Source organism: Echiichthys vipera (genome assembly GCF_963691815.1).
Source record: "Echiichthys vipera genome assembly, chromosome: 4".
In the NCBI taxonomy this organism is placed as follows: domain Eukaryota; kingdom Metazoa; phylum Chordata; class Actinopteri; order Perciformes; family Trachinidae; genus Echiichthys; species Echiichthys vipera.
Genome location: NC_139829.1, coordinates 21,439,151 through 21,451,089, shown reverse-complemented (window position 1 = coordinate 21,451,089; position 11,939 = coordinate 21,439,151). Strand labels below are relative to the sequence as shown.

General features: G+C 40.5%; 1 protein-coding gene across 1 annotated transcript; it reads left to right on the top strand.

The window, feature by feature from the left end:
* The first annotated feature begins 2,369 nt into the window (after positions 1-2,369).
* thbs4a (thrombospondin 4a) lies at positions 2,370-11,925 on the top strand. The gene is made up of 23 exons (XM_083913227.1): positions 2,370-2,617; positions 3,411-3,608; positions 3,762-4,009; positions 4,201-4,303; positions 4,387-4,478; positions 5,224-5,275; positions 5,367-5,581; positions 5,674-5,811; positions 5,909-5,989; positions 6,079-6,231; positions 6,378-6,482; positions 6,725-6,832; positions 6,974-7,133; positions 8,118-8,236; positions 8,319-8,371; positions 8,465-8,549; positions 9,174-9,270; positions 9,393-9,571; positions 10,093-10,141; positions 10,275-10,471; positions 11,029-11,201; positions 11,295-11,434; positions 11,523-11,925. Exons 1-23 carry the CDS (start codon positions 2,536-2,538, stop codon positions 11,570-11,572), a joined length of 2,877 nt encoding a protein of 958 aa, XP_083769353.1. The 5' UTR covers positions 2,370-2,535; the 3' UTR covers positions 11,573-11,925.
* Positions 11,926-11,939: the final 14 nt, after the last annotated feature.

The following is an 11,939-nucleotide window of genomic DNA, read 5'->3' as shown; positions in this document are numbered from 1 at the left end:
ATGTTTGCCTCCTTCTCTCACAATAATACATTTAACGTAATTAATCTCTTCATATTACTCGGTAAATACCATATACACAAAGTCAACATGTCCAAGGCAACCCCTTCATTCCCATTATTTTTATTTGAATTAAAAATATATTTTGAGTCTCTGTCATATGTTGAATCCAATGAAAAATGTTTATCAGCTATTGAATTTTATTCAAATTACATTCAGTGAACTTGTCTGCCATTATGACTTGCATCATTTCAATGTGTGCCTTTGTCATGTCTTGCAATGTCTGTCGCTTTTTTGTACCTTTTTTAATTGTTCATACTATTTGATGATAAATAATAAAATACATTCTTTTGTAAATGTATTGAGGACTTAACATGACTTAAGTCTAAATAAATGCATAAATACATAACAATAAATACAGGAATACATAAATAAAATAATTAATAAATGCTAAGATAAATTAATAAATAAATGCATTAATAAATGATTAATGAATAAATACATGTTTAAGTTCATTTATTTCTACATTTTTGTTCACCTACATTTATTTATTCATGTATTACTGTATCCATGTGTTAATGAGGAAGTAAATCCCATTTTTTCAATCATATTTTTATATATATTTATTCATTTATTTTTAGAATTTATTGATTTGTCCATTTATTTATTTATGTATTTATTAATAATTATATATATAATAATTTATTAATGAGACACCTTTATAAGTGGGAGCACAAAAACAATAACCATGAGGAGAAAGATTAAAATGAACGGACGAGTACATGTAACAACATCAATGCAAATTTCTTTTAAATTGTACAAATCAACGACGACTGGGAAGCACTGTCTGATGAGGAAAATTGTGTGATTGAACTGAAAGCTCCAGCAGTGAGATTGTTTTCCTTCCAAAGTTAAAAATGATTCAGAATGTAATTATAAAATGACCAGTGTGTAGACATACAGAATATAAATTAACCATTACACTGATTAAAAATCACAAATTTGCCTCTGAGAGCTTCACCATCTGTACATTATATGGTATATACTATATAAGCAGTTCATAGGTAGTTCCTGGTAAGTTAGTTAAGAGTTGTCTAATAGTTAATAGTTTGTTAATAGGATGTACTTTTTTGATAAAAGGTTTGTATACACATGTAAAGTTTAAAACATTTAGTTTTTTTTATCACATATTAATTTAAATATGCACAAGTCATTTCAAAATGTGGAATTTGGTTTTACATGTGAAATCACAACATTACACGCGAAGTGTTTCACATATTAAGCTGTTCATTCACATGTAAAGTCTCTTATCATGTGAATTTCAAGACACATTTTGAGATTTATGTGCATAGAGACTGACCTTTTCATACTTTCAGGAGGTTCATGTCAAAAAATGTCAAATAGTAATTTCCATTTTTGTGACATTTGCTTATTTTCAGCAACAATAGCATGATGTCAGTCTACGGTCTGATAGTCAGCCCGTTGAAGGCTGCCAGGTGCTTGGTCCGAGACCAGACAGCCAGGCACAAACGGTTGGGCAGTGATAATGCTCCGAGGGATGGTAAATGTCTCTCTTTGGCTCGGACGAGCAGCTGAGATGTTGAAATGTACTTAAGGTCTGTAGAGAAAGCTTTAAGATGAGTACCAGACATCTCTCCTGAAATGTTTCCAGGGTCCCAAGTCTAGCCCTCTATGTCCTTTCTTTCCCTCATTCTCTAACAGATGGAACTTAGAAAAGGTTTACAGAGGCATGTAGAACAAGTTGGATTAAATTAAATTCCAATGAAAAACATCTGGCACACAGTTATACAATTTAACTGGCTTAATGGGGATGAGCTAGGAGATCAAATCCACATCCATGACACAGGTTTATGATGATTGTGAAACACAATGGACAGATGGAATAAAGTTTTCCTCCTCTAAGACCCAGGATCAAATTCAGACATTTGTTTAGAGTTGGCTAACTGTGCACAGGCTGATTATTATATTACAAAGTCCAAAAAGACAGTAAAGACTCTGGAAGTAAAAGCTTTATCTTGACTTAAATTCTTATTAAATAACATAGGGTCATAAATACTTTTTATTTTTTAAACCCTCACATTTAGCTCATGTAGTATAATTAAAGTACTCTGACAATTCTTGTTTAGAATAAAATACTATATATAATGCCGTATTTATTGTTTTTGATTCTAGCATGTAGTAATACTACATCAGCTTTTACACACAGTGAACATTTACAATTTGATGAAACTATAGTAGTAAGGGGACACTCCCTCAAACGATTAAAATAGTCCCTACACTGTGCCACTTTCGCAACAGCAGAGTGCAAGGACACTCCCCTTTGCTTTATAAGCTGTGCCTGTGTCCACAAAACCATCTCACCTCTGCTGAGATTTTGCTTCAACAACTGTATTTTTCCACCATTCTGTGTTAAAATAGGCGATTCATCTGTGATACTCGTCTTATTTTTTTCCATAAGAGGAAAGCCCATTCTTTTTCAGGATCACAGCTTCTGCTTCTTTCACACTGAAGCCCTGAATGATGGGTGTGTGGGCCAGAACAGCGGCTCTGTATCTGGTTCTGCAACAGCTGGTGCTCACTGTTACAGCTCAAGGCATTAGTAAGTACTCTTCACCATCCATGTCTTTCTGGAAAACATCGTATTTGTGCCTCTAGATCAGCACGTGTCCTGTTCTAGCGGCTGTCTTTTCCAATTGTGTTGTCTGGTTTTACCACTTCTAATCTGTGGCAAGACCGCAAATAACATGGGGAATTCTGCTAATGTGTCTGGCTTTTTTATGGGTAGTAGTATTTGACGTCAGAGATCTAGTAACATTCTGACCTAAATAACTGAAATCAGTTTTAGATGGTAAAACGACACTAACTGCGATCTATGAAATTGCATGTGCAAAACTTTGATTTGTCTGGAACCTATACGCAAATGTTTCCATGTAATTTCCTGTAACTTTGTATTATTCTTGAATTCAGCTACCGGCTGTGTGCAAGTGCTTTTGTGCATCAGTGTGCATGTGCGTGTGAGTGTGAGGCCGGGGGTTTGTTCCAGTGGAAAGAGTTTACTGCTGTTCTTTTCTGCAACTCCAGTCTGCCACTCTATAAAACACAGCAGGATACAAACATGAACATGCACTTACGAACACACAGGTACACTGTCACACATAATAAAGTACCGTAGTGCACTGACTCAGCAGCAGCAAGACACACTGAGAAAAACCTCCATTAATGGTGACAAACAAAAGTCAGCACAGTGTACCCGACTGAGTGCTTTCAGTGAGTAAGCTAAATATTTCCTATAACTATGCCACTGTACTGTATGTTTCCCTCACCCTCTGTGTTTAACTGTGCCTGCATACAGCAGTACAATGCAGGTGTTTAACAATCCTCTCCTGTGTTAGTCTATGACCTGCTGGTGTCTCCAGACTGCCTGCCAGACTTGCTCCAAGGAAGCCTGAAAAACAAAGGGCGAGATGAAGCGTTCATCCTCTCTTCCTTCAGGCTCCACAGCAAAGCCCCCACCTCTCTGTACAGTGTCATCAACCCCAAAGACAACACCAAGTACCTGGAGCTCAGCTTACAGGCCAAACTAAGCAAGGGTGAATTATTCTACAAACACATATAACAATGTATGTGACAACTGCCTAAACAGACGATGTTTCCAGATATCTGTTTTAACTCCTGTCCTCCTGCTGCCCCCCACCTCTCTGTTCTCTCCTCTGTCTTTCATTCTTGCTTCTCGCGATCTCTAGTGACCGTCCGTTACCAGAAGACTGACGGCAGATTTGTCACAACCAGTTTCAACCACCCTTCCCTGGCAGACGGCAGAGATCACCATGTGATGCTTCATGCCAGCGGTCTACAGGGCGGTCCACCTCGCCTCAACATCTATGTAGACTGCAGATTGGCGCACTCTTTGGATGATCTGCCAGCTGCGTTTGGGTCACTCCCCACTGGACCCAACAAAGTGGCTCTTAAGACCCTGCAGTCAGGTAGACAGGTGAATATGAAGTTAACAGTAGAGAGTAATCACACATCTGACTGCAGAGACATGCTGCATAGAAACCAAAGGAGTCCCAATATTGGAGTGTAAACATGAAAACCCCGAGCAGTGCAATAACTGGATAGCTTATGCCACATGCATTGTCTTCTAATCGTTCACTTTATCTCTGTCTTTTAATCCTTTGTAAGGATGAACTGACAGACTTGAAGCTGGTGATAGAGGACACCATAGACAATGTGGCGACTCTGCAGGACTGCAGCATGGATCAGCGTCAACCTCTGCGCACTACGAGTGAGAAAAGATCACAACTGACTGTCTGAACCTGGTAGATTTGTGTGTTGTGTATCTAACTGTGATTTTTGAAATTCCCTCAGGTATCCAGGGAGGCAGGACAGCACACGACCAGGTCACAATGCAGGAGCTGAAAAGCATGTTATCGGAGATGAAGGAGCTGCTCCACAAGCAGGTATCCCAGTTCTGTATCTCAGTTTTGTGTGTCTCACACGGGTAGTGAGACAGGTAATTTAAATTGTTCAAGATGATTCGGCCCAATAAACAAAAGTGCCACAGTATTTCAACATAGAGTTCTAATAAACAGTCCAATAACCCGATGATGTTGTTTGCCACCTTTATACTTTTTTTTTTAAAACCAGGTTGATGCTGAGATTAAATTAAATGGAAAAAATGGAAGAAACAGTTGTTGTTTTTTTGTTGGAGAACGCTGGGTAGCAGAAAAGGTCTCTGGTTGTTTAAAATAAGGAAAGTGTATGCTGATTCACAACCATTTGGAACATACTTTTCCTTTGGGATAAGATAGTTTTGCAATAAAATCGCCAAATTTGTTATGAAAAGGGAGAATCCAGTATGTGAGGACCTGCTCTTGCGTCAAGACTGTATTTATCTCAGTGACAGACAGCTGAGTAAAAGTGAGATTCACCTCAGCTGCTGATAGAAGTGGATAATGTCAGATGCTCATTTAAAGCATGGTATTTGTTAGAGATAAGGCATCAAACAGGGAGCCTGAGGCAATAAAATGCTTGTTATACAGTTCAGCATCTCTGATTTGTCAGACTCAGTGAGAGTATTCTTTATACAAAGAAAACAGATGACCGGAGTGTCTTCCACATTTTCAATAGTTACTGAAACATGCGATTCTGATTTGCCTCCAGTGCTATAAGATATAAACTAAACTCTGTTCCTTCCTGGTTAAGATTAAGGAGACCACTTTTCTGAGGAATACCATCGCTGAGTGTCTCGCCTGTGGTGAGCAGCACAAAAACGATGATCATTTTCAGTATTTAGACCCAACTGACATTTCAACAAGATGCTTTCATATCTGTTTGCGTGCCCACAGGTCTCGAGGGTGATCCAACCAACACAGGGCCAGCTCCAGGCCCAGCTCCAAGTCCTGGGCAGTTTTTCATGAAGCCTCAGCCTCTGACTCAGTGCCCACTAGGGACATGTTTTAGACAGAACATGTGCATCCGTTCGGAGTCAGGGGGTTTCCAGTGTGCCCCCTGTCCTGACGGGTTTACAGGAGACGGGGTGCACTGTGACGATGTAGATGAGGTACGCATTACATTTTCTTAGCTTGCATGTGTTTCTAAAACCAGAAAAAGGAGCATTAGTTAAGCATGTTTGTATGTGTGTGTGTGTCTCAGTGCCAGTTTAAGCCATGTTACCCTGGTGTCCGGTGTGTGAACACTGCTCCTGGTTTTCGCTGTGAGAAATGCCCTCTAGGATACAGCGGGCCAGAGATAAATGGGGTGGGAGTGTCCTATGCTAAGTCCCACAAACAGGTACACCGAAACAAAATGACTACACTGTATATAAAAAAATACATCCTGTTTGATGCATGTCTGTCTTTATATGCTGACTTTCATCTGTTCTTTCCAGGTGTGTGACGATATAGATGAGTGCCTGGGTCTTCCTGATAATGGAGGTTGTACTGCCAACTCACACTGCCACAACACAATAGTAAGGCCACTGAAACTCTTGTATGGTTGTTATCACACACTCTCATAGCAGAAGGCCCTGGTTTTTGACTCCAGTATTGTCCTCACCAGGGCTCCTTCCGCTGCGGAGAGTGTAAGACCGGCTTCACAGGTGACCAGGTGAGAGGCTGCCACGGTGCCAGGCTCTGCCCCAACGGTCAACCCAACCCGTGTGACGTCAATGCAGAGTGTGTCGTGGAGAGAGACGGCAGCATTAGCTGTGTGGTAAGAGTTTAGAAAATACTGACGTCATATTTGGCTGTATGCATACCCCTGGATCATGGATGTGAATCACTATCACATCATGTCATGCCTTTTTCTGGGGTGTGTCTGCGTGTGTGTGTGTGTGTGTTTGTGTGTGTGTGTGTTAGTGTGGTGTTGGTTGGGCAGGTAATGGCTATGTGTGTGGAGCGGACACAGATATCGATGCATATCCTGACAAAAAGCTCCAGTGCAGAGACAACAACTGTAGGAAGGTACTGGTTTCTAAACTTCCCCTCCTCTTTTTCATTTATTTCATGTCAGTATTTCAGACCTTTTCAAAGTTGTAAATATAAACATTCTAAATTTGTCAAAGTTTGATTCCTGTTGCAGTGAATGTGAATGACATCAGCTGACAGGAAGTTAAAATGGACCAAGGCTGTTGCCTAGCAATGGAATTCCATCAAAAAGGTCTATTAATGAATGTTGTCTGTGTGTTTTGCTGTGTTGTTTCCAGGATAACTGTGTGTTTGTGCCAAACTCTGGCCAAGAGGACGCAGACAGGGACGGGATGGGTGACGCCTGTGATGATGATGCAGACAGTGATGGCATTATTAACATAGATGTAGGTAATTTCACTCCACGGGACCAGCACGCAAGGAACTCCCACGCATTTTTGGCGAGCTCTAACATTTTTACGAACAGGAATTTAACTTTCTCACTCGAGCCCACGCACTACACAGTAAACCTACTTTCTCTGTCCTAGGACAACTGCTGGCTCGTTCCTAATGTGGACCAAAGGAACAGCGATAAGGATCTACACGGCGACGCCTGTGACAACTGCAGAAGAGTCGACAATCCCTTACAGAGGGACACTGATCAGGACGGGCTGGGAGATGAATGTGATGATGATATGGATGGAGACGGTAAGTGTGTTTTATTTTATACAGTCGCAGTTTTATAACAGGCAAAAAATTGTTATAGTCACATAGTTTTGTGATTGCCAGATATAACTGTGTAATTAGAGGGGCAATTTTTGTAAATGGTCACATTGGCTGGAAAGCTTGGATGGTCATTACTGTGGGAGGTGTAATAAATGGACCATTACTGCTTTAATTGCATCAATTAGAGGGCATAAAAATAGAAACTAGAAACTAAATTCCTGATATCGCATTAAACAACTACGTGTATGCGAGGGTTATCCAGACCACAGACTGTCTGGACAAGAGTACAACCTTTACAATGCTGTTTGATGGAAAGTGTGGACATTTTTGTTGTTTCCACTGGTCTGGCAGCACTTTAACTCTTCAAAACATCCTCTTGGTCTTTTTCTGTCTGTTTACAATTCACATCCTCTACCAGTTAGATCATTTGTTTAAAGGAAAACATGTCTATCAGTAGAAAACAGTGTTAATGTTAAAATGTTCCAATTGGAGTCAGAAGTGTTGTCTCACGTCCTTTCCTCACATACTTCACTTGTTTGCCATTAAAGAGCACCTCTCATTTGTTCCATTGGAAACCCTTTTTTAACTTCTTGCCTCTGTGTGTGCTCATGTCTTACCTTAAATGCTTACGCACGTTACATGATAAGACTTTCTTTGTTGACCCCGTCCATTCATTTTGGCAGTCCTCCAAGCTCTTGGTCATTTGGTTATGTCTTTAACTCCGAGGCTGGATTGCTAAGTGCTTGGTCATGTCTGTCTCCTCTCTGAAAGCATTTTTTCCACGGTAGGCCTCTGCCTTTGAAGGCCACTGGAAACTATTTCAGCTTCGTCTTCAATAAACACTGCCCCCTGGTGATGCATTTGATGGACCGCGTTTGCTGCGTTCTGTCATGCTGTTTTGATTTTCCTGTCAACGCTTTTACACATGACACAGAAGTAAAAGTGCTGAGGTGTTTATGTTGGCAGGCTTGAAAAATATCCTTGACAACTGCCAGCGAGTCCCCAATGTAGACCAGAAAGACAGAGACAATGATGGGGTGGGAGATGCCTGTGACAGCTGTCCTGATATGTTTAACCCTAACCAGGTAACGAACCAAACAACAACCTGAAAGAGATTGATCTGCGGCCATAATTCTGATGAATATTGTTTGTTTTGTCTACCTGCAGTCTGACTCCGATGATGACCTTGTAGGAGACACCTGTGACGACAACATAGACAGGTAGAGGCCACTGTCATGACCTGTTGTATAAATCTATATAAAGATGTGTGCTTTGCCATTTGCCATTTACCTGCCCCACCTCCTTTTTATCAGTGATGGTGATGGCCACCAGAACACAAAAGACAACTGTCCCACAATCATCAACTCAGCTCAGCTGGACACTGACAAGGATGGAATGGTTTTGATCTCCTCCTTCATTCATTACTGAATGTATTTAAAGGTCCCATATTGTAAAAAGTGATATCTCCATGTCTTTTTTGATTATAAAGCAGGTTGAGGTGCTATATAAATACTGTAAATGTATCAAAATGCTCAATCCACAGAGAAATACACACAGCTGTATTCAGAAACTGTGTCTTTAAATGAACAGTCAGGACTTCTATACGCTTGTGATGTCACAACTTTAATGTATGTAGGTAGAAAGTGCTGCTACAGAGCCGTAATAGTCATTCCCCGGCTGCAACGACAGTATAGAGACGCTGAGAGCGCAGATGCTGAAGACCTGTGATCGTTGACCAATCAAAGCGGACCAGGCTTTTTTAAGAGGCAGACACTCAAATGGAGCCTTTCAGACAGAGGGTGAATACTGTATATTTAGACAGACAGTGTGAGAAAAATAATGTGTTTTTTGAACATTAAAGAATATAAACCTGTTCTAATAGTGTCCCAAAATACAAGAATGAACCTGAAAATTAGCATAATATGGGACCTTTAACGCATCCCCTTTCATTAATTCTACTCATGAATGCTGACATACCAATGGCCGTGTGTTTACTCCAATTGTGATATTTTATCTTGATAGGGAGACGAATGTGATGATGACGATGATAACGACGGCATACTGGACGATGAGGACAACTGCAGACTGGTTCCCAACCCAGACCAAAAGGACACAGATAGTAAGTATCACTTCATGTTTGTTCCCGGTTGTGCACATACATGTGTCTGTGGGTGCTCTGTGCATAGGCCTAAAGTATGTGATTCTGCTGTGAGGTCCCTAAACTATGTCCTTGTATTTCAGACAACAGAGTTGGAGATGCATGCGAAGGAGATTTTGACAAAGACAACATCATTGACGTAATTGACCACTGCCCAGAGAACGCAGAGGTCACGCTGACCGACTTTAGAGCCTATCAGACTGTAGTGCTGGATCCAGAGGGGGACTCTCAGATTGACCCCAACTGGGTGGTCCTCAATCAGGTAAACAATAGCCAAAGTTCAACCCCCTTTCCGAGCTAGCCTCTGTTCATACCTGTTCAGTCTATATTCTATACAGAATGACTATAATACTGTACTGGTTAGTCGAATTTGATCATCTCTTTATCTTAAACAAGATAAAAATATGATTATTTTGTTAAGTGTTAACAACATCAGATCTAAGGAATCTCTTAATGGTACAAATAAAGCAAATCAAAACCGGTGCATAGCTTAAACAATTGCTGTCACACTTCAATAGGTAGCAAACTTACTTTCTTGAACTGGGTAAAACAGCATGGCACAACCATTTGTGACACAAACAATCTGTACCACTTATGTGTACATTTCCATAATTACACCACAGAACGGCCTGTTTTTTATAATCTATACTCCTCCTAGATTAAGGTCCTGTCATGCAACAACAAAGACATTTACTGTGATGTACAGTAAAACTGCCAGGATCTTAAAAAATAGCTTGATAAAAAGTTTTGGTCATGTGACGCTACTATCTCTTGTCTGTACAGGGCATGGAGATAGTTCAGACAATGAACTCTGACCCTGGGCTTGCTATAGGTAAGCACAGAATACCTCCATAATGTCTCACCCCCATCTGTTTTAACAACAGAATATTTCTCATTTTCTTTAGTGTCATTTTTGTCTGCTTTTGCCTAATATGTTTTTTCTTCTCCACTGTCCACATCTAAAGGCTACAAAGCGTTCAGTGGGGTTGACTTTGAGGGAACATTCCACGTAAATACAGTGACGGATGATGACTATGCCGGCTTCATCTTTGGCTACCAGGACTCCTCCTCCTTCTACGTGGTGATGTGGAAACAGACAGAACAAACCTACTGGCAGGCTGCACCCTTCAGAGCCGTTGCTGAGCCAGGAATACAACTCAAGGTACAGATGGCAGTGAGCTACCGCGCAAAATGCTTATGGAGGACAATACATATACTGTACATATACAGAGACTAAGACCTCACTGTACGTTCAGCTGTCCTTTCACATAAAGGAATAAAAAAGACAAATAAAATCTTTAAACAATTAATTATTAATAAACAAATGTATGGCATAAATGTACAAAAAAGAATGTAGACATTAATTCATTGATAAAATAAAAATTTAAAAATGAATAAATAAGTAAAAGGTATAATTAAATAGGAAAGGGACGTTAATAAATAGGGGAATTAAAACAGTAAATAAAATAAATAAAGAAGAAAATTTAATGGCAAATTTAATGGCATATTTATTTATTGAGACATTTATTTATTTTTTCATCTGAAGCAATTTGGGGTTAAATGTCTTGCCTGAGGACACTTCAACAGGTGGATCTGAAGATTGATCTAGAACCCTATGAGTGGACAACCTGCGCTACGTCCTGAGGGAGAAGTGTGTTTCCTTTCATCATCTGTTGTTTTGCCCCTCTCTTATGCTGTCATTCTCTTCATCATTACCAGGTTGTGAAGTCAAAGACGGGTCCTGGTGAGTATCTGAGGAACTCACTGTGGCACACAGGAAACACCACCGAGCAGGTCCGTCTGCTATGGAAGGACCCCAGGAACGTTGGCTGGAGGGACAAGGAGTCCTACCGCTGGTTCCTTCAGCACAGACCACAGGTTGGATACATCAGGTACAAACATCAGGACACTCACCAACACTCGAGAGACATACACACCAGTGCCATGTGAACTGCTTGACTCGTTTCACCCTGTGTGTGAACTAGGGTTCGCTTTTTTAAGGGTCCGGAGCTGGTGGCAGACACAAAAGTCATAATAGACACCAGTATGAGAGGCGGGAGACTGGGCGTGTTCTGCTTCTCTCAGGAAAACATAATCTGGTCCAATTTGAAGTACCGGTGCAACGGTTAGTGTCTGCAAGTTAAAGGCAGTCCAGTCAGCTACATAAACTAGAAGTATGCCTATGAGTTTCATTTTCTTTCTCATCCCCACAGACACTATTCCTGCTGACTACGAGGCTTTCAATGCCCAGCACACAGAGTGAAGCCAGAGAAGGGGAGTGATCTATCAAGGAAACAACTTGAGCCCTGCTGGCTGAGCACGTGGATGAAAGAGCAGAGGTGCACTGCTGAGAACAAAGAGGTAGAGTTGGAGAAAAAAAAAAAGGACCATGATGGACAGTTTTGGCAATTTTATATTAACTTTGTAACTCCAGTGAGAGGATCTAAGGAAAGTATTACATTGGGCATTATATACTTTATTTGTAATGGAAGCCAGTACATTCTTGTAGGTTCTGTCTTTGTTTATGCAATATCTCAAATGCAATTGTATAAGTAGTTAAGAATGCAAAACTGTTTTTGAATATGTTGCAAATACATTAAAATTCTGAGCATTTAAAAGTATGGAAGCAG